This window comes from Cololabis saira, chromosome 15, assembly GCF_033807715.1.
Source record: "Cololabis saira isolate AMF1-May2022 chromosome 15, fColSai1.1, whole genome shotgun sequence".
Lineage (NCBI taxonomy): Eukaryota > Metazoa > Chordata > Actinopteri > Beloniformes > Belonidae > Cololabis > Cololabis saira.
The window spans coordinates 26,373,431-26,396,768 of NC_084601.1; the positions used below are offsets into that span (position 1 = coordinate 26,373,431).

A 23,338-nucleotide genomic window follows, 5' to 3' on the forward strand; every position below is an offset into this window, starting at 1 on the left:
GTAGGTGTGTGAATTGGAACAGGCTTTCCTAAGTGTTGAATTATTCCAAGTAGTTTAATAATCATCTCCATCGTCTCAGCTGAAAGCTCATACTCGTCTGCAAGAACCCAAGTGCAGGCTTATCTGAATATCTATTTGTGGAGGTGTAGCTTTAAAAAGTAAATTACAGGGATTCCTTTTTCAAAGCAGAGTCCATAAATTACTCTTCCTGAATAAAGAAGGAAATATTAACACAGCAGCAGCTGTCATTTCTTCCTGACAAGAGAACAGCTAAACAACTGACTTGGTTTTCCTTTTTCTCCGTGGTCAGCAGGACTCAACCAAGCTGGAGGACTGAGCACAAGTCTAGAACCTTGCTGCTTTTATGAAACAAAAAATAAAATGCACCAGTCACCATAAAAAGGGCTGTTTATTTTTTTAAATGTACAGACATGTGTGGCGAGGCCTAGCGGTAACGGTGCAGCTGCAGGGTGTTGCGCCTCTTCCAGGCGGCGCGGCGGGAGCCTCCGATGGTCAGGTGGAACTTGTGGCCCTTGCCCAGGCCGCGGCTCTTCTTCCCTGCAGACGTCAGCCCGCGCATCTCCCTGTGCTTGTGCACAGCCTTCGTGATCCATTGGGTGTCTGGGTTGCGTCTGACAGCCTTGTGGAAGGGATCGACCAGAATCACCTCAAAGAACTTGTAGGTGGAGTCTTCACCCACCCAGTAGGAGTTCAGCACTCGCAGGGCTCCACAGTGACGCCCAGCGCGCTCCTGGAGGAAAAACAAAAGGGCGGGAGGTCAGAATCAAACGTAGCACCATTTAACACAAGAGGCAGATTACCACAATACAAATGGCCCTTAGAACCTATATTATTCCTGTTAAGCTAAATCATTTTAATCCCAACATTCCAGACAATAGCCCTAAGTGTAACATAGAAAGAGGCACTTTAATTCATTCTATATGGGAATGTAAGAAACTCCAGGAATTTTGGAAATACCCTTTGCCTGATTCCAAGATGAACAGAATGTACAATTCCTGTTGAACCTAGATGATTATTACCAGGGCTGCACATAATTATTTTGGTCTGGTGCTCAGAGGAGCCCCTGGATATGTGACTTGGGCCTCCAAAAACGCGGTGACCCGTCTCGCCGGATCGATAAAAGAGGGATGCAGGAATAAGTTATAGGCAAAACAATATTTATTCACTTATAAAGATGAATGGCTCAATACGGTCCTTTACAAAGTTAATTTATTTCAATAATTCAACTAGAATATGGTGTAAAAGTTAATTTATTTCAATAATTCAACTAGAATATGGTGTAAAAGTTAATCTATTTCAATAATTCAACTTAAAAGGTAAAACTAATATATTACCTAGTCTTATTACATGCAAAGCAAGATATGTTAAACCTTTATTTGTTATAATTTTGATGATGGAATTGTTTATTGATTTCATAAAATATTCTCTAATTTATTTTTTATTTGGGGTTTTCATAAACTGTGAGCCATAATCAGAGCAGCGTCTTGCAGGTAACTGCTGCACGCAGTGACGGACACTGGCTGATTTATGGTTCCGCGTTGCACCAACGCAGAGCTTAAGGGGTAGGATACGCGGGAGCGCGAACGTACGGTGCGCGTCGCCGCGTAACATCATGCAGCCACTTCTCGGCGGAACACACGTTTTCTGTTTGATTCGGGGGTAGTGGTCCAGTTTGGCGTCTCTTTGTAGTTGGTGGTGGTGGAACGCCAAAATAATTACTTAATGGCGCTTGCTTCTTGGACATTTTGACGAGACTTGTCGGGGTCTAGGTTTGTTCAGTAAAACTGATCCTTACCTCTCTCCCTGCGCAACCCACCGCAGCAACGGACGCGCTGTGATTGGCCAGCCCAGTACCAACTTTGAGTGGCAGTTCTGGGGAAAAGCTCTCCCAATAGATTTTTTAATATTAGTATTCTGGTCTGGCCACAACCAATAATATGAGCCCCAGCTGTTGGTACGCAAAAGCGCTTCGCAGCACAAGATTGGCAGCGCACTGTGGATTTTGACGGCGCATGCGCTCTGGCGGCCCAATTATGTGCAGCCCTGATTATTACATATATACCCTGAAGACTTTGCAAAGAAAGCTAGTAGATTTGCTTTTTACAAGTCAAAAGAGTAATAGCCTTGAAGTTGAAGAATGTTCAGAGTCCTAATTCCACTCAGTGGTTAAAAGAGATGTCTTCACACCAAGTGTTAGAAAAAATAACATACATTCTAAGAGGTAAAGTTGAAGAATTTAATGACATGTGGTCACCCTTTTTACATTTTATGGACAATCTGCCCAATGATTCTCATGAGCAAAGATTAGATGACAGTTATTTGCTGTTTATTTTTTCAATGCCCCTTTTCTTGTGACTTTGCTGTTCTTATACAGGAAATGTATTATTTTTTCCCCCTTGAGTTAAGTCCTTTTATTTTCTTTACTTTTGATTATTATTACTATTTCTTTTATGTATTCACGTATTTTCTGTCGAGCACTTTTGCTGAGGACCTTGTGGGGAAAATCAATAAACAGAATTTGGGAAAAAAAGTAGCACCATGGTCCACAGTTTCACGCGTCTAAGTCTGAACTCTTCCCACTGTTGACCTGCTCAGTCGTCTTCAACATCACTGATCAGGTACCATCTCAAATGCCCCGCTTATGTAACCCACAAAATAAGCACAGAAGACCTTCACGTTCCCATCATGTCACACAAACGCAATATTTTTGGTTTTTGCAGGACGGGCCTGATTAGTCTTTAGAAATGGTGCTCTACCTTATCAGAGCCATTTACACGAATAACATTTTCATATCTGTGGTGGTGGAGGAAGATCCACATCAGCCACTGCAGGAGCCCGTGGGTGCACGGAGCAGCTCCTTCAGTCACACTGAAACACCCCTGCTCTTTCAGCACCCAGTTAACTCAGATAAACAGACTCCTGTGGGTCCATTAACAGCATCAATCAATTGGAGCGTTTCCACCTCAGCTCATGCCTGCTCCAATTAAAGTATTGTTTGACAAAAAAATGGGTTGCATTGGTTTGATAAAAACCAGTAATGTCAATATTTTCTTTCATATCTTGTATTGGACAGTCAGGCAGCACAGTGAGGTCTTCTACATATTGTGTACGGTTTAAGTTCTGGACTCCGTGGAGGACAATCCATGTGTGAAAATTATCTCCTGCTCCCTCAACCTCTTATGATTGGAACTGTCCCTGATGAGCACAAAGCCACCAGGGAGATTGGTTGTAACCTCGTGAAAAGCTCAGTTTATGACCACACAGCTATTTAAAGTACATTTCCTTTGATTGATCCATGTTTGCTTTTCAAACATGGATCTGGATTTTGGATGATCACTCCCAACCTCCCTGCACTTTGAGTAGATACTATAATCACCTATGATGTGTTGCTTAATGCAGACAGATCATTTTAAGACTCCCCACCTATTCCAGAACCACAGGACACGTCTACTGACACGACTGAGGAATGAGAAGACCCTCACTACATCTGCTGCTAGCAGCGTTACGTGTTGATAGTGAAATATACCAGAGGACAAATGCAGCACTTTTCACAATAAAGAATAAGTGCTGTAAAAATGAGAAAGGGGCCAATGGATGATTTGTAACAAGATGACAGACCTGCTTGATTGGACGGTGCTCTGCCACAAGCATACACGGCTGTAAGTTCATTTCCAGGGAAAAAACCCAATTATCTACCAGGGAAGTTTTTCTTTATAATGATCTCTTTATTTGTCAGTATACATGGAAATACACCGAAATTTGTCCTCTGCTTTTAACCCATCACTAGTTACACTAGGAGCAGTGGGCTGCTATTATTCTGGCTCCCGGGGAGCAATTAGGATGAAGGGTCTTGCTCAGGGGCCCAAAGTGGTATTATCCCGGGGCCTTGAACCTGGGTCCTCCAGACCCAAGCCCACCTCTGTAACTACTAGGCTTCCCACTTCTTTACGGGATACCTGTGCATCAGGGGTCTGATTACAGTAAATTACTCAACTTTTCTTCTCTGCAACTCTCTCCAATAGCGATGCACCGATTGTTCGGTAACCGAAATTGTTCGGCCGAAAATGGCAAAAAAAACACTTTCAGTGTTCGGTGGAATAAGTGGGAAAAAAAACGAACAATTAATAACGGCGTTGTAAAATAAGGAAAGAGACTGGCCGCTCCGTCCCGTTGCGCACTACATAAATCGTTGGCCAACCAAAAACTAACCCCATAAGAATTTTACCTAACATTCACCAGGAGGTGGAACCAAAACAACATAATGCTGGGAAATTAAATTTTTTTATGTTCAATAAATATTTTCTACCTTGTAATTTTGTAAAAGATTTTTTTCTTTGAAAAGCATGCCTAAATCAAATTTGATTTATGCAATGGTGAAAAAATTGGCAAAATAAATGAAAAACTGCTGAAGAACCATGTTCGGTATTCGGCCAAGTTATTATTTTCGGTCACAAATTTTCATTTCGGTGCATCACTACTATCCAACCTTTATTCCTCATATTAACAACCAACGACTGATGTTTAATATTTTACCAATAAAGCCACACAATCCACCCGATTGTCGTACAAATCAAGTAGTGCCATCTAGCAGCCATACATTACATTCAGTGGCTGAAGGTAAAGACTGACGTACCTCAGCAACGGACTGCAGACTGCGGGCGAATTTGAGCTGGTTAACACCATGGTGCACTGGCTTGCCGTAGGTGGCACCCTTGGGAACGGGGCGTTTACGTCCTCCACGGCGCACACGGATACGGTACACAACGTAGCCTGTTTTCATCAGAAGACAAAGAACACGTGAGTACAAGGAACAGCACAGAGGACGGGATCAGAGGACGGGGCAGACACTCACCCTGCTTGGCCTTGTAGCCCAGCCTGCGAGCCTTGTCGGGCCGGGTGGGTCTGGGGGCCCGGTGCAGGTTGGACAGCTGCCGGTACTGCCAGCAGCGGACCCGCAGCAAGAAGCGCATCACATCAGACTGCTTCTTGCGCCATAACTCCTGCATATACCTGTATGCTCCCATGTTGACTTATCTGTACAAGAAAACATCTGTTATTACAGCTGAAAGATCCTCGTCTTCGTTTATCTGGTGCACCATAAGAAAACCAGTTAACAGAATCAAAGTTATTACAAGCTTTATTATATCATGCACAATGTTTTCCAGCCGGAGGTACACTTCTCAAACCAGAGGTAAGAGAAATGCACACCATGGTCATGGATCCAGTCCTATTTATACTAAAAGTGGTGTTTTGTACGTGAACCCCATCTGCCAAACATATCATCTTCAGCCTTATGTCCCTGTTTATTGTTTCCTACTTAAGATGTCAACCCAGATAATGAATGAGACCCATCAGTGTTAAAACCTAAGTTTCTCTTCATTTTCTTCACCTAAAGAAACACTATTTAACAGCCTAGTCATAAAACAAGAGTTGAACCTGCAAATAGAGAAAAACCACCAGTGCAGAATCTTATAGAAAAACCCTTCAAACATTTTAACAATTTCATAAAATCCTAACATCTCAGGAAGATGATCCTCCTCCATTAAATCCATAATGCTGCCAAGACGTCGACACATCAACACAGTTCAGCCTTGAATAAAGCGAACACACATTACTTTGGTCTGGAGGTTTGACCGCTCTGTTACAGTCGTTTGTAAACTACAACTACACTCAGTCAATCTCTTCAGCTCCAACAAACGTTATTTCCTCAAAAGCCTGAAGAGAATAGACAGGCATCCACTTTGGAGGGAAAAACGCAATCAAATCCAGGGTCCAGATGTGGATTCCTGTTAATATTGTTCCCGAGAACAGGGTTCCTACACATTTTAAGGTCAAATTCAAGCACTTTCAAGGGTGATTTTCAAAATCTTCAAGCACCGTATCACTGGGGTAAAATATCTACAGGAATATATACACTCAATTATTTCTCCCCCGCTTTTTAGCACAATTATGTACATTGTATCGTGCTGTAAACATGTAGTTATGTTTCGTCTTACTGATTTTATTTCTCCTTATAATACCTAAACTACGGTGGCCGAGACCCACCATTGCTGAAAATGAAAGAAACGCTGCAAATAAAAATAAAACGCTGCTGCAAATAAAAGAAACGCTTTGGAAATATAAAGAAACGCAAATTTAAAAAAAACGCAAATAAAAAAGGCACAACGGAAGTGAATTACCGGGGATTATTTTTGCTGATGCACCGGTGTTTTTATGTGAGAGGAGAAGAAGACGTAAGTGAAAAGGAAGAAATAAGAAGAGCGAGGAATAAGAAGAACGAACGAGAAAATAAGTGAAAAGGTTAGTGTTCAACGTCACTAGTGTAATTTTTAATGTGAAACACCGGTGCATCGGCAAAAATAGTCCCCAGTAATTCACTTCCGTTGTGGCTTTTTTGTTTGCAGCGTTTCTTTTATTTGCAGCGTTACTTTTATTTTCAGCAATGGTGGGTCTCGGCCACCGTACTAAACTATACAGTCTTGATCCCAATTTTGTGAGTTATAATTTCAAGCACTTAAAACTAAAATTCAAGTACTTTTCAGGCCTTGAACACAACATTGCAATTCAAGCACTTTCAAGGATTTCAAGCACCCGTAGGAACCCTGAATTATGTATATTGTATTGTGCTGTGAACATCTAGTTGTGTTTTATCTTACTGATTGTATTTCTCCTTGTAATAACTAAACTATACAGTCTTGATCCCAATTTTGTGAAAGAGTTGTAATTTCAAGCACTCAAAACTAAAATTCAAGCACTTTTCAGGCCTTGAAAACATTGAAATTCAAGCAATTTCAAGGATTTCAAGCACCCGTAGGAACCCTGAATTATGTACATTGTATTGTGCTGTAAACATTAGTTGTGTTTGATCTTACCGATTGTATTTCTCCTTGTAATAACTAAACTATACACTGATCCCAAACTGCTGTTACAGTAAACTACAACTACACATTCAGTCAATCTCTTCAGCTCAGTTATTTCCTCAGAAGCCTGAACAGAATAGACATAGACAGGCATCCACTCTGGAGGGACAAACACAGTTAAATCCAGAGTCCAGATGTGTTTTACTGTTAATATTGATGAAAGATCCGGCCAGGCTCACATGCTGCCATTAGCCGCCTAGCTCCCATCTCCCTGCCTCACCACAACACTGAAACCACTCAAATAATCACTGGAATAGACACCCGAGTGCATGGTGAGAAATTAACCGAGGATTAAAGGTTCTTGGTTTGACCATTATGTCCCTAGAACCGGCTAAAGCGCGTTAAAGCGCCGCCGCAGCAGCTGCATCCACAGCCAGCGGCTCCGCACCGACACAATACCACTCTAATCTATGGATTCAACATCTTTACAAGAAATAACTCAGCAAAGTAGCTCATCGGTGAGGCTTTTAGTTACATCCTGAACCAAATGTACAGACGGATGAATATAAAACGAGGATTTTTATGGATTCTCTTCAATTCAGAAGTATGAAAATCTCGCTTACATGATGGCGTACCAGCCGGAAAGAGGGAGGTCTATTACCCAGCATGCTTTAAGGAAACACCGGTCCGCGGGGGCTGATGGGAAATGGAGTCTTCTCGAAAGTTTTGTCCTACACTGATACAAATATTGTGCTTGAGAAGGTTCAATTTTGATGTAGATCCTTGTGTATTTTGTAAAACAGAACACGAAACAATTTAACACTTATTCTTTTCTTGTTTGGTCACAAAGCTTTTTTGGCAAGATGTTTATCGGTGGTTAAATATTGGGATCAACAACTGTTTGTTTAGCAAGCTTCAGGTCATAATTTATATGGATGGTCTGCCAAAGAAGGTATCCAAGATGGTGAACATAATTCTCATTTTGGCTAAATATCATATACATAAAAATAAATGGAAAAACAGCAAACCCTCCATAGTCTGTTTTAAAAAGGAAATAAAAAATGATATAACATCCATAAAGGTACTATCAAAAGAAAATCAGTCTATGAATGATTTATGTGAAACCATGTCAAAGTCTCTTGCTCTTTCAGTTACAATCTTGCTACGCTTAAACACCTTTGTTGAAATGTCAACCCCTGTGATTATTTTATTTAGTGATTATTTTATTTTTTATTTTTTTATTTAATCTTAGAAGATTATCTTAGAAAAAAAATGTATAGGTATACATATTCGCTTGTGTGTTGTGAACTTATGTTTCAGATGCAAACAAATGTTTCCTCAAAGGAATTTTGTGTTTATTATAAAAATATATATATATATATATATTGTGCTTGATCTACTTAAAAAAATAATTCAACTTTTTGCAAGAGATTATTATGTAAATCAAGAAAGACTAGTCTTTATATAAACTACTTAATTTTATGTATGTGAATAATACATTTTGCACATACAGTCAACTTAAATGTGTTAAGTTTACTTTATTTATCAAAATCAAGTTGACTTTATTTACCAAAATTAAGTTGACTTTACTTGCAAATGAATTTTGTACATACTAAAAATTAAGTAGTTTATACAAAGACTAGTCTTTCTTGATCTACATAAAAATCTCATGCGAAAAAGTCGCTTTAATTTTTTTTAAGTAGATCAAGCAAGATATTTTTTACTGTGGTGTTCTACTTAAACAAATAAAGCATGTTTCATCTAAACGTTGGTCAATCTGCCCAATAGATTCAAATTGTTAAAAGGAAAAGTAAATACAACAAGATCATTGCTTGTTGTTTGTGTGTAAATGAAAAGATTGCCTGGGATTACATAAATACTGCTTGTTAAAGACAAAATGCACAATGTCTTGTTTTTTGAACAAATGCAGATTAAGTTCAAAACTAGATGTATTCATGTAAAGCAACAAACTTCATTTTTAATTGTTAACATCAAAGATTTAAATATGTTATATTTACATGCGCTTAGATTTATTTTTTTCAGTGTACGGAACCATAAACAGACCTTTTGACACAATTTAGAGCAGGGGTCTGCAAGCTTAATTATCAAAAGAGCCAATTTGCCCTCACAAAAATTGTCGGGAGCTGCAAAAAATAGAGATTTTAAACGTTTTAATTCTTTATATATTTTAGCTGTTACAACCACTACATTACAACCACTAAATATAACACAACTACTAAATATAACAACAGAAGTGCAGTGTGCATTTGTAGGCGTACTTTGAAATAAATTAAATTGTGAACTGTAGGCCTATTTCAGTCTATATTTGAAAAACAGCTTTTTCCCCAAAGCCATAATCGCCCTGAACAATATGTGAATGACTTCATTACTGTTTTTTACCGTGCAATACTTTTTCCCGGCCTATCTGTGCAATTTTCCACCACATGTGTAGTTATATGTTATTATCTGAAGATAGGATCTCAGGTCTTGATTTCACTATTCAAAATGCACCTTAACCTTTTTATATTATTTATATTTCTTATATTTCTTATCTGTTTGCACTGTCTTGCACTGGAGAGGTGATGCTGCTTTTAATCTCACTGTACCCATGTATAATGACAATAAAGTATTCTATTCTATTCTATTTGTGTAAAATTTAAATAAAAACTACCACACTTTAATATAATTAAAACATTTAGCTGCAGCTTAGCAGCTTTAAAAATAAATATAGAAATATAGAGATTTTAAAAATAGTTATTTTAAAATGAGATGGCATCAACTCAAACTCGAAGATAACTGCCCAACAAAATAAACGAATAATATGAATAAAAATGAATTCAGAAATATCATTTATTTATGTTCAGGGTTTTTTTCAAGGCCAAAAGGAGTAGCTACAATGAGGTTGAAGAGCCGCATGCGGCTCCAGAGCCTTATGTTGCAAGCCCCTGATTTAGAGCATAACGCACCACTTTAAAATGATTTAATTAATAATACAGTGTAATCATACTGACCGAACAGAAAAGGGGTGTTTAGTCATGAAATAAACACTCTGAGGTTGAAAGCACTGGTTGAAAAGAAGACTTACTACTATTAGCGTGCAGTTTATGGACCATACATATATAAGCGTTTTGACTTTGTTCCGATTGAATTTAATTTAATTTAACTGAACTGAATTGAATGCCTTTTATTGTCATTATACAATGTACAACTATAATCTAGAGCTTCTGTACTCAGTGCAAAACAATTAAAGTAAAAACAAGTAAGGGAAAAAAAAGTCCAGATATGCAAAATAATGATATAAGAATAAAAATTATAAAGTATTTCAAAGTGTATGGTAACTGTACATCCTTTGTCTTGTATTTGTTCAGGATGTTGCTCTTGGAAAGAAACTTTTTCTCAGTCCTTGTTTTGAAGTTTCTGTAGCTCCTGCCAGACGGCCACAGCTCAACCAGCTGATAACTGGGATGTGAGCTGTGAGCTCTGCTGATGCCCCGGGGGGAGTAGATGTCCATCAGGGAGGGGAGAGGACAGCCAACGCTCCTCTGTCCTGACATCAGTACAACCACGGTGGTGTCGTCAGCAAATGTCTCCCACAGTCCAAACACATGCATACTAGGTTAAATGATGAATCTAATGGCGCTTTTCCACTAGAACCTACTCAGCCCGACTCGACTCGACTCGCCCCGGTTTTGCGCATTTCAACTAGGGGTCTAACGTGCTGAGTAGATACTTTTTCTGTAACTATTCTGCCGAGGTTCTAAGCGGCTGAGTCGGCTGCATCTGACATCATCTCACTACAAGCCACCGATTGGTCGGGGGGTTGGAGTCAGACGTCTAGGTCAGGAGGAGGAAATCAGAGAAAGAGCGACTCTGACGGCTTCTTGTTCATTTTATTCGACAGACAATGGCTGCACAAAAGTCTGTTTCATGATCCAACTCTGAGGTGCAGATGTTCATAAACCTGGTGGCTGAGGAGAGAATTAAAAAGAGATCTAGACGGGCGATAAGGAACGACCAGATCTACCAGGAGCTCTGTCACTTCATAGCTGCTCACGGCTCCAGCTGACTTTTCAGCAGCGCAGAGACAAACAAACAAAAAAAAAAAAAGCGTAGCCGCTTGAAGCTTCTCTCACTCTCATTTTCTAACTTGATATAAAGCACAAGCCACAGACCCAGCAGCACATATATCATCTCCTCCAGGTTCTACATATTTAGTGTTGTGTACCTTGGTTTGCCTGAGTGGTTTGTTTAGTTACTCTGGCATGTCATCTCAAATCAGTCCCCATTCTCTCTGATCTCTGATCTCAACACAACTATTTCATTCAGACAACTGCAGGCTACTGAATATTTTCAGTTTGGACCATCCTCAGTAAACCCAAGATGTGGTTGTGTGTGATAATCCTAGTAGATCAGCAGCTTCTGAGATACATACTGTAGACCAGTAGACCAGCCATCTGGCACCAGCCACAACCTCACATTCAAAGTCACAAATTCCCTTTCAACCCATTTTGATGCTGGGCTGGAACCTCAACAAGTCTAGGGTCCACATGCCTAGATAAATTGATTTGCTGCCATATGATTGGTTGACTGGCTAAGCCTCAATGACTACAGACCTATTACCCTCACATCTGTAGTCACAAAATCTACTCCTGTACTATTATGTCCCAATGTATTATTCTTGTACTTGCATATAAAGTCCTAATAAAACAAACTCTGCATTATTTGCTGGATCTGATAGTACCTTATGTTCCTAACAGAGCTCTCCGTTCTCAGAGTGCAGGTTTACTAGTAGTTCCTAGAGTATCCAAATGTAGATTTGGGCGGGCGTTCTGCTATCAGGCACCATTACTATGGAACCAACTTCCAATCTGGGTTAAGGAGGCTGACACCACCTCCACCTTTAAAACCAAACTGAAAACCTTTCTGTTTTGTAAAGCCTAAAGTTAGTGTTAGTAAACCTCTAGTTAGTGTTTAGTAAACCTCTAGTTAGTGTTAGTAAACCTCTAGTTAGTGTTAGTAAACCTCTAGTTAGTATCAGTAAACCTCTAGTTAGTGTAAACTCTAGTGTGTTAGAGTCAGTAGTCATAGCTGCAGGACCAGACTAGAGCAGCTGGTCTTAAGCAGAGCTTCATACTAGATACGCTAGCTATGCTGCAGGGGGACACCAACATGATGAGTGCAATAAACTGTTTTTCTGATAATAATAATAATAATAATAATAATAATAATAATAATAATAATCTTCTGCCTCTAAATACCTCACTGGTATTTTTGCACATGTATATATTATTCGTTTTTTTTCAAGTTTAGTATTTCTGTTTAGTACTTCTTTTGTACATTGCTCATTTATATTGCTCTTTTTTTTTTAATTATTTAGCTATTTATTGGTTATTTTTCTTTTTTTTCTTATATACTTTATATTATATTATATACTTTTTTATATACCTTTTGTAAAATTGTTGAGAGTGTGTATGTTTGCTGCTGCACAAGCAAATTTCTCCTCTGTGGGATTACAGTAATACAGTTTTATTCTATTCTAATAATTCCATTGAAATAAAAGTGCTATCACTCAGTCAATCATTTAGAGTTTAATATATATATATATAATGTTGATATATATATATATATATATATATATATATATATCAACATTATATATATATATATCATATTTTATATGCATTTACATTAAGTTAATTTCTATTTAATAATTAATCATTTAGTTCATGTTTTCATACAAATATATTAAAATAGATATTGCCACTATTTATTTATGTATCTATTTTTGGCTGAGCTGGAAATGAGTTGCGCATGCTGGGGTCCTGGCTATTGAAGATCAAGAAAAAGCAGATATGTTAGGAAAGGCTTTGGTTGAGGTACATAGCTCTGGAAATATGTCTGAAGAGGGGAGAAAAGGAAGACAGGAAACAAGTGAAAGAAATAAAGAGTTGCTGGAAAGAGAGGAAGAGAAGGATGATGTAATTAACACCCCCTTCACATTAGAAGAAATGAAAAGGGCGCTAGGTAAAGCAGGACTAACTGCTCCGGGAAAAGATCAGATATGCTATATCATGTTGAGACATCTGTCTGATAATTCATTAGAGGTCATATTACACTTTTACAACAAAATTTGGCAGGAAGGGAAATTACCACAAAGTTGGAAACATGCAGTCATAGTACCAATCAGGAAACCAGGAAAAGATCCTACTAATCCAAGCAACTATAGACCAATCGCATTGACGTCTCATATGTGTAAAGTCATGGAGCGTATGATCACTGAAAGGCTAACATATTATTTGGAAATAAGAAATCTTAGATCACAACATCAAAGTGGGTTTAGAAAAGGAAGGGGAACAATGGATCCAATACTATGTCTAGAAACAGAGGTGAGGAAGGCACAAGTCAATAAGGAGGTGGTGGTAGCAGTATTTTTTGATGTAGAAAAAGCATATGATTTATTGTGGAAAGAAGGTTTATTGATTAAAATGAAAAGTTTAGGTATAACAGGTAAAATGTTCAGATGGGTGAAGGAATTTTTGTATGAACGTTCTATAGAGGTGAGGGTGGGGAAAACATTTTCAGCAAGGTATGGTGTGGATAACGGAACACCGCAAGGAAGCATAATAAGTCCCTTGTTATTTTCAATAATGATTGATGATGTATATGAAGATATTGGACAAACTATAGGGAAATCTCTGTTTGCTGATGATGGAGCAATATGGAATACAGGAAGAAATGTGAAATATGTAGTCAAACAGTTACAGGAAACAATTAAAAGAGTGGAGCAGTGGTCATTGAAATGGGGATTTAAATTTTCCGTAGAGAAAACAAACACCCTTTTCTTTACAAGGAAGAAAATTGGATCAGAAGTCAAACTATATCTGTATGGCAAGGAGCTGAAAAGGGTGGAATCATTCAAATTACTGGGAATATGGTTTGATTCAAGGCTCACCTGGAAAGTACATATTGATAAAATTGGTGAGAAATGTAAAAAGGTTATAAATGTCATGAGGTGTTTAATGGGTACAGAGTGGGGAGCTGACAGGTCTTCTTTGAAAGCTATATATACAGGTTTAATAAGATCAGTACTGGACTATGGGTGTGTTGCATATGGGTCGGCATGTAAATCTTTGTTGGGGAGGTTGGACAGGATTCAGGCTCAAGCACTGAGGGTATGTTGTGGGGCTTTCAAAACTACATCTGTACCTGCATTGCAGGTGGAAATGGGGGAGATGCCACTGGAATTTAGAAGACAGCAACTCATGATGACATACTGGGCAAATTTGCAAGGTCACAATAATCATCCGACAATAAGTACAACTGAGCCATGCTGGGAACACGGGAAAAAGCAAATGAAGAGCTTTGGATGGGTGGTTGAGAGGAGAGCAAGGGAGATGGGAATACTGGAGTTGAGTTTTTCGCCAACTGTTGTGTTGCCGGCTGTTCCACCTTGGCTACTGCCACAGGCAGAGGTAGATCTGAGCCTCCTGGACTGGGAAAAAGAACAAGAGAGAAATAGTAACAGTGTAAATTCATACATTAGAAGGAATTACTATGGTCATTTACATATATACACAGATGGTTCAAAAGATCCAGAGACAGGCAGAACAGCAGCAGCAGTAGTCATCCCTGAAGTGAACATCGTATGCAGGAAGAGACTATCGGATGAATTATCAGTGTTTACAAGCGAAATGATGGCTATAATAATTGCATTGCAGTGGGTAGAGGACAGCAGGCCAGAAAGAGTGGTTATACTATCAGATTCAGCAGCAGCATTAAAGAGCTTATTGTATTGCAACACCACATGCAGAGAAGACCTATTATTTGAAATAATGATGCAATTATTTAGATTTAAGCATATGCAATTGTCCGTCATTTTTGTGTGGGTTCCTGCACACATCGGGATTGAAGGGAATGAGAGGGCAGATGGAGCAGCCAAAGGGGCTTTGAGGAGTGAACATCAACTCCATGTGAACATCAGCAAATCAGAAGTCAAAGGGGTGATAAAGAGACAAATCAGGAAAAAGTGGCAAAATGAGTGGAACAAAGAAAGTAAAGGGCGGTATCTTTTTAAGAATAAACCATTAGTTGGGAATGCAGGATCAGGCGGGCGGAACAGGACCGAGGAAAGAGTAATGACAAGATTGAGGAATGGGCATACTGGGCTGAATAGATCTCTATTTTTAATTAAAAAACATAATACAGGAAAGTGTGAACATTGTGGAGAGGAGGAAACAGTGGACCATGTTCTATTAGACTGCAACAAATATATAACAGAGAGAGATGTGTTAAAGCAGGAAATAAGAAAGCTAGGGGAAGTCAATATCATAAATATATTACGGAAATCTTCAGGTGATGAGTGCTGGAAAAAGCTAATACATTTTTTAAAATCAACTAGATTAATGAATAGGATATAAGGCCGGGTTATTTGATTTAAGTGAATTTGGTTGTTTTGTTTTGTTTGTTTGTTTTGTTTGTTTTGATTTATTTATTTATTTATTTATTATTTTGTTTTGTTTGTAGTGTTTGACATACATTCATTTTTAGAGATCGGTTAGATACCTAGTCCATATTCCAGATCAGTGGGTGGCGGTAATGCACCCGAAAGCTGTTTGCCAACCGCCAATAAAACTAAGAGAAGAAGAAGAAGAAGAGTTGCGCATGCGCTGTGAGGAGCGAGTCTCCGTCTTCAGGATGGACGCTCCGGCTCTGGAAACCGCATCTATGGCTTCAACAGACGGCTAGCCGTCCACCTTATTCAAGTCAGTAACATTGTTTAACGTGCCAGTAGTTTAAATTGTGTTTCAGGAGTACGCTTATTGCTTATTGATGAAGCGGGGTGACTTGTTAAGTGCTAACATGTTAGCCGGTCAGCTAAATAACAAACCTCTGTCGGTGCAGCCTCTATTAGATTTAGAGTTAGGCCTGAATTATGGTTCCGCGTTAAATCGACGCAGAGCCTACGCCGTACGGTGCGCGTCGCCGCGTACCCTACGGCGTAGGCTCTGCGTCGGTGTAACGCGGAACCATAAATCAGCCTTTACTATTTTTACGCTTTTCTTTTTCTTTTTCCTTTTTGCCATTATAATGTTTGGTATTCCGCGTTGAAAATGTCCCAGGTGTGACCGAGATGACGTTTGTGTCTCCATGCATTGCAGTGTGAGATGGGTAAGGGCTGTAAGGTGGTGGTGTGCGGCCAGACGGCGGTGGGGAAGACGGCCATCCTGGAGCAGCTGCTGTACGGGAGCCACTGCGTCGGTGCGTCTGCTGCAGCTCAACACAACCTGTTTACACTGTACATACCAAACAGCAGGGTTCTTACGGGCATGGGTGCAGATCCCGGGGGGGACGGGGGGGACATGTCCCCCTCCAATTTCTGAAAAACATGAATTGTCCCCCCCAATAAAAATACCCTAAATTATTCAAAATTGAATAAATGTATTTTCAGACTTGAAGGTTGAATATGTAGAATATTTATTAAAAATATATTTCTAAAAAAATAATACATCCACTGTGCGTTCTGAGGTGTACAGAATGAAAGCAATGGTTCCTTTTTTTTTTTTTTTTTAGAACTGTTTACCACCAACTGTGTTAAAACATGATCAGTTAGTTTAAACAACTTGTTTAGGGCTCCATATTTCATCCATATATCAGTTGATCGTGCATAAAGTAGTCCCATAGGATAAAAGGAAGATGGTCAGAAGAATTTGAGATGAGTAGACACTACATGCCCAAAACCCTTAAAATTATGATTTACAAATATAACAGTTAAGTAAGCAGTGACACACACTGTTGGCTGTTTAGGACAAACAAGAAAGGTAAGCACAATAAATGATTCCCTGTGCAGTATTTTTTGGCGAGCCTTTACCCATTTATGGCATGGTATGAGTTGCATATTGGAAAAAAATTTAAAATTAAAATCACGTTGGTGTCCCCCCCAAATCCTGACATCGGATCTGCACCCCTGCCTACGGGGGCTTGAAATCCTTGAAAGTGCTTGAATTTCAATGTTGTGTTTTCAAGCCCTGAAAAGTGCTTGAATTTTAGTTTTAAGTGCTTGAAAGAACTTGAAAGTGTCTTTCACAAAATTGGGATCAGACTGTATAGTTTAGGTTTTACAAGGAAAAATAATATCAGTAAGATGAAACATAACTAGATGTTTACAGCATGATACAATGTATATGTTCCTACAGGTGCTTGACATCCTTGAAATTGCTTGAATTTTAGTTTTAAGTGCTTGAAATAATAACTGTGTCTTTCACAAAATTGGAATCGGACTGTATAGTTTAGTTATTCCAAGCAGGGTTCCTACACATTTTTCAAGGTCAAATTCAAGCACTTTCAAGGGTCATTTTCAAAATATTCAAGCACCTTATCGCTGGGGTAAAATATCTACAGGAATATATACACTCATAAGGTCCTTATCAAGAGCTCAGAGATGAATCATTGACCAACATCATAACAAAGTCAGTGTTTTCGTGTTGCCAGTTGATCTTGATTGTTCAATACATTTTTTACTTGATGGCATAAGTTTATGAGGGCACAGGTTTATTCTCACATTTCTACTTGATCAGAGGTCAGAGCTTGCTAAGAATCTGTGGTGCTTGTACTCTCCAGGCTCCGAGTCCAGTGAGACCCAGGAGGACGTGTACGTGGCCTCAGTGGAAACTGACCGAGGCGTGAAGGAACAGCTGAGACTGTACGACACCAAGGGACTTCGTGATGGACAAGACCTCCCTAAACACTACTACACGGTGGCAGACGGATTCGTACTTGTTTACAGTGTCGACAGCTTGGAGTCCTTCAAGAAAGTGGACATCTTGAAGAAGGAAATTGACAAGTCTAGAGATAAAAAAGAGGTAAGGATGCTTCAGAATGTTAAATCTGTACTACAGAGACTCTTACATTGGTATCTGTTATTTTGACAAAGATCCACCCAGTATAAATAGTCTCAGGTCAGTTGGAGATCAGATTCCTTTTTGTTAAGTGATTGAAGGAAATGAATATGAGTGATTTCCCTCTCCTCAGGATGGCGGTACTGTGTGCTTACAAGTAATGATGAAAAATCATCCAGTTTAGTAGACAGACGGTATTGTCTTTTCTGCCATGTCTTGACTTTTTATCCCTTTTGTCTAGTGATGCATCGAAATGAAAATTTGTGGCCGAAACCGAAACCGAAAATAATAAACACTTGGCCGAATACCGAACAATACCGAACATGGTCCTTCGCAGTTTTTCATTTATTTTGCCAATTTTTTCACCATTGCATAAATCAAATAAATGTGATTTAGGCATGCTTTTAAAAGAAAAAAATCTGTGGCAGAGTGGAGTAGCTGCAGCCACTCAGGTGGATGGGAAACAGGTGTGTCCCATCAGCCTCTCCACTCTGCCAGCCTTGATAAGGTGGGAGACTGTGAAGCTGCTGCTGAGGAGCTGTGTGTGTTTCTGCACGTGTTGGGTGAAACTGGATTAAATAAAGAAGGGTCTGCACGAAACGCTGTGTCCTCTCCATCCTTCGGTCGGGCCCCCGTAGCATCCACCCTGCTACATCTGTGCGCCACTCCCCCGCACTCCCTCTCTCCCCTGCAGACCACGCCCCAATCCTGCACCCTGCCACAAAATCTTTTACAAAATTACAAGTTAGAAAACATTTGTTGAACATAAAAAACTGAAATTTTTTAATTTCCCAGCATTTCTTAAATATTCCAGCAGACATTATACCAGCAAAGAACAATAAATTAAAATAAAAAAATTAGCAAAATACATTTTTTGGCCATCTTTGAGCTTACGTTAGGCTTAACTGACTGAACATTGTAACATAGGCCTTAAAACAATAAAAATGCATTAAAGCGCTCAGGGTTTTTTATCATTTCAAATGATAAATCAAACTTGTAGTGCTGAAAGACTTTGCAGATGTGCCCCCTCTAAATATTTGAGCCGAACATTCATTGCAAACAGCCATTCTTGTATTATTCTTTGCCACTCTAAAATACTTCCACACTGCTGACATGTTTGCACCGCACCACTTCACTCCACGCTCTTCGCTGTTTGATTTCGTCATCTAAACGCACCTTTATTGATGATTTATGTTGTTTTGGTTCCACCTGCTGGTGAATGTTAGTTAAATTCTTATGTGGTTAGTTTTTGGTTGGCCAACGATTTATGTGGTGCGCAACCATTACGGAGCGGCCAGTCTATTTCCTTATATTACAACGCCGTTATTAATTGTTCGGTTTTTCCCCACTTATTCCACCGAACACCGAAAGTGTTTTTTTGCCATTTTCGGCCGAACAATTTCGGTTACCAAACAATCGGTGCATCACTACTTTTGTCTCTCCTCTTGATTTTATTATTTCTGTTTCCTTTTAATTATCAAACTGTTGCACTTTGAGATTTTCAGAAATGTAAAGTGCATTATAAATAAAATGTATTATTATTATTATTATTATTATTATTATTATGCATTTGTCTGAGCTGTGGCTGCTGTCTCCCCAGGTGACGGTCATCGTGCTGGGGAATAAAACGGACCTGCAGGAGCACCGGCAGGTGGAGCAGGATGCAGCGCAGCAGTGGGCGAGAGGGGAGAAGGTAAAGCTGTGGGAGGTGAGCGTCGCCGAGCGCACCTCGCTCATCGAGCCGTTCACGCAGCTGACCAGCCGCCTCACGCAACCTCAGAGCAAGTCTGCCTTCCCCCTGCCCGGACGCAAGAGCAAGGGCACCTCGTCCAACGACATGTGAGGCGGCCGTCCCTCCTCCCTGCCTCCACCAGCAGGACCGACGCATCTGTTTACTCCCAGTGTTAACATTGTTTAAAAGCTCAGTTTACTGAGAGGACAGAGATGTCTGACTAATACCAAGTTGATGAGCGTGTTCAGTAAGGACCCGGCGTAGTTTAGGTCGGCATTAAAGACTGGAAAAGCAGCAGAAACGACTCAACGCAGATGTCAAGCTAATTATATCTTTGTAGTTTACAGGCGAACAAAAACACTTATCGCTTCTTGCTTTTTTAGGTCCCCAGAGTCGACCATCACATCCACGGATTGATTTGACACAAGTTTTATGTCGGACACAGGTCCTCACACAAGCCTCTGTGAGCCTGGTGATGTCAAATGCTGGGTTGAGTTTGAGTTGCTATTTTTGTCGGGGACCGCTGTGGGGAACTGTGGGCGTTGCAGCAGCTGGAGACAACGCCGGGAAGTTGTGGTTCTGTGTACTTCCTGCAGTCTGATTGAGGTGTGCAGATTCAGACATCCCGGCCCGTAGCAGACCGTGCTGCACTCATGTTCCTGGTTGTCCATGTATGATGGTTACAACATTTATACGGTAGTCTTAAAAGTTTCTACTCGAGGTAAAAGTGTGGTACTACCAACGTATTAGTGAGGTGGGTTTTGTATTTATTTAACTTGTTTCAGCTGTTTGTCCCTGCCTCAGCCTTCACTGGGGGGAGCTGCCACCGGCTTCACCTCCAACCCGTATCCATGCTGAGGCCAGAACCCTCACCCCCCACCCAACGGAAGAGGGGGGAGAAAAATGTTGCACTGAACAAAAGAAGAGGGGTTCACTGGTTCATTCTGTGGCTGCAAGCAGAAACCAAAAATCCAAATCTCACATCCAGAAATCTCCAGGCTCATGTTTTATTTTCATCCATCCATCCATCTTCTCCAGCCGTTTGGTCCTGTGCAGGGTCCCAGGGGTCTGCTGGAGCCTAGTCCAGCTGTTTTTGATTTATTTTACCACGTTCCTACTAAAACCTACCTGTAATCAAGATGACATTTTACAAAGTCCTAGATTAAAGCTAAGGGGTGGAGGAACTGGCAGCTGAAGAACCAGGTCAGCATGGAGGGAGTGAAGAAGCAGCCTAGATAGAACAGCTGGTGGAACTGGTGCACTGATGTAGCAGTGACTGCAGAGAACCTCTGCTGGTACCTGAACGCATCATCCCCCGGTCCAAGAACCTCTGCTGGTACCTGAACGCAGCATCCCCCTGGTCCTGGTACCTGAACGCAGCATCCCCCGGTCCAAGAACCTCAGCTGGTACCTGAACGCAGCATCCCCCGGTCCGAGAGCCTCTGCTGGTACCTGAACGCATCATCCCCCCGGTCCGAGAGCCTCTGCGTGTACCTGAACGCATCATCCCCCCGGTCCGAGAGCCTCTGCGTGTACCTGAACGCATCATCCCCCCGGTCCAAGAGCCTCTGCGTGTACCTGAACGCATCATCCCCCCGGTCCAAGAACCTCTGCTGGTACCTGAACGCAGCATCCCCCGGTCCGAGAACCTCTACTGGTACCTGAACGCAACATCCCCCGGTCCGAGAACCTCTGCTGGTACCTGAACGCAGCATCCCCCGGTCCTGGTACCTGAACGCAGCATCCCCCGGTCCTGGTACCTGAACGCAGCATCCCCCGGTCCGAGAGCCTCTGGCAGGACAGAGCCACTCCGTCCACGTCATCTCAGTTATGGTACTGGTGTGTGTGTGTGTGAGAGAGAGAGTGAGAGAGACAGAGAGAGTGTGAGAGGTGTTTAATTGCACTTGTGTTGTCCAGCCTGTATAATCCAACAAGGCTGCTTTATAAAAGCTTTGTTTGTCAGCTGTTGACAGAAATAATCAGTGTTGACAGGGAATATTTTTTAACTAATTTATTTTTGTCACTTTAGCGAACCACATTCCTTTCCTTGTAGGCAGGTGAAGGCTGACTAGTGTTTCCTCGTGCTGCTAGTTGAACAGCAGGATATGATCTGCCCTGTTTACCCTGATTGTCTGCACTAAATCAAATGTAGCGTCTTCACATTAAAGCCTGTGAAATGATCAGACAACGCATCACTTGGTCGTGTTTGATTCTTGAGAGAGAAACGGGACAGCTTTACAGAAGACGAATCCCAACCCACATCCATGCACAACTAAAGATATCTAAACGTGGGGGAGCAGCTCCTTCAAGGCAGAGCTGGGAGAGGAAGCAAACACCAGCCGGAACTTTGAAAAACCTGTGAGTTTACATCAACGTCATTGTATCGGCCTTTTCTTTTTTAAAGCCGTGGTGTAGAAGGGGGTGGTCCACTTCACTCACGTTAATAAAACTTTAGGTCACCAAGGTTTTAAAAAAATCATAACTTTTATTTTTACTTTCCTTACTTGTTCCAATGTATTTTCTAAATTATTATGACATCCAAAGGCAAACGAAAAAGTATTTCATGGCAACAAAAACTTAAATAACGTAGTCAAAAAACTGTAGACAACCACCGCCCTCGTAACCAAACATTTAGGTTTTCCACGCCACGCAGAGCAATCACCTGACCCATATATCCTCCTGACACACACAACACGCCCTCCGGAGACATAAACAATAAAAAACTATAATATAAACATTCTTAGCAAAATCATAAGCAGAATAAACACTATAAAACTAAGATTAAAACAAGTTATACAAATTAATTAAAACAAATATACAAAAGTAGTGAGTAATCGTTTTGCTCTTATTTTTTTATTTTATTTATTTATTTATTTGCACAACGACAACAGTACATTTTTTATCATACAAGGACAAATAATTTGTGCAGGAGAGGAAAAGAAGCCCGAAGGGCTTATTAAAAAATCCTCCCCCTCAATACAAAATCACCAAAACAAATCAATCAATAGAAAAAGAATAGAAAGGAAAAGAAAAGGTAAAAGAAACAAAGAAAAATACAATAAACACCCAAACCAAAATATCCATGAAATGGCAATTTCATTTTAGTACGAATAGCCTGTTAATTTTGTCTATATAAAAGATACCCCATTAAGCTGGTCCTAAACATTTTTAAGGATGACACTAACTTAAGAGATCTATCTAAACAGTTCCAGAGTTGAGGGCCATGGAATTTGATAAAGGATTGGTGACTGCAGGTACGACAAAGAGGTAAATGAAAGTTCTTCCAACCTCTAACTGAATAAGAATGAATATCTGATGATAACAGAAATAAATTATGAAAAGTGCCTGGAATGTCTTGTTTGAAATGAATGAACTTAAACATAAACAGGCATGTCTGAAACTTGTTAATAGAAAAAATTGATAATAATTTAAATTTGCTAAATAAGGGTGCAGAAGGTGCTTGATGAGAAGAAAATGAAATCATTCTCAAGAATCTTTTCTGAATTAGAAATAATTGGTTTAGGTACGAGGAATAAGAAGCGCCCCAAACAATGTTGCAATACGTCAAGTATGGATAAATTAGACTATAATATAATGTCATGAGACAGGACTGATTAACTAAGAAAGAAACTCTTCTAATAATACCATAGGATTTCATAATATTTTTGCATACAAACTCAATATGTTTTCCCCAGGACAATCTTTCATCCACTAGTACACCAAGACATTTTACACATGAAACTTGTTGGATTTCAATATTATTAATTTGGAGCGTTAAATCCTGCTCAGGAAAAAAATTGTTTTTGTTTATAAAAAGAATATAATTTGAT

The 23,338-nt window shown here is 40.0% G+C and overlaps 2 protein-coding genes across 2 annotated transcripts; one reads left to right on the plus strand and one right to left on the minus strand.

Moving 5' to 3' along the window:
- Nucleotides 1–390: 390 nt before the first annotated feature.
- On the minus strand, nt 391–7,548 carry rpl15 (ribosomal protein L15). Its single transcript, XM_061742102.1, has 4 exons — nt 7,505–7,548; nt 4,874–5,055; nt 4,655–4,791; nt 391–751 (listed from the first exon to the last, which is right to left on the minus strand). Exons 2-4 carry the CDS (start codon nt 5,043–5,045, stop codon nt 446–448), a joined length of 615 nt encoding a protein of 204 aa, XP_061598086.1. The 5' UTR covers nt 5,046–5,055; nt 7,505–7,548; the 3' UTR covers nt 391–445.
- A 7,993-nt stretch (nt 7,549–15,541) lies between these two features.
- On the plus strand, nt 15,542–20,287 carry nkiras1 (NFKB inhibitor interacting Ras-like 1). Its single transcript, XM_061742103.1, has 4 exons — nt 15,542–15,643; nt 16,040–16,139; nt 17,499–17,740; nt 19,377–20,287. The coding sequence occupies exons 2-4, from the start codon at nt 16,046–16,048 to the stop codon at nt 19,617–19,619; spliced, it is 579 nt and encodes a 192-aa protein (XP_061598087.1). The 5' UTR covers nt 15,542–15,643; nt 16,040–16,045; the 3' UTR covers nt 19,620–20,287.
- Nucleotides 20,288–23,338: the final 3,051 nt, after the last annotated feature.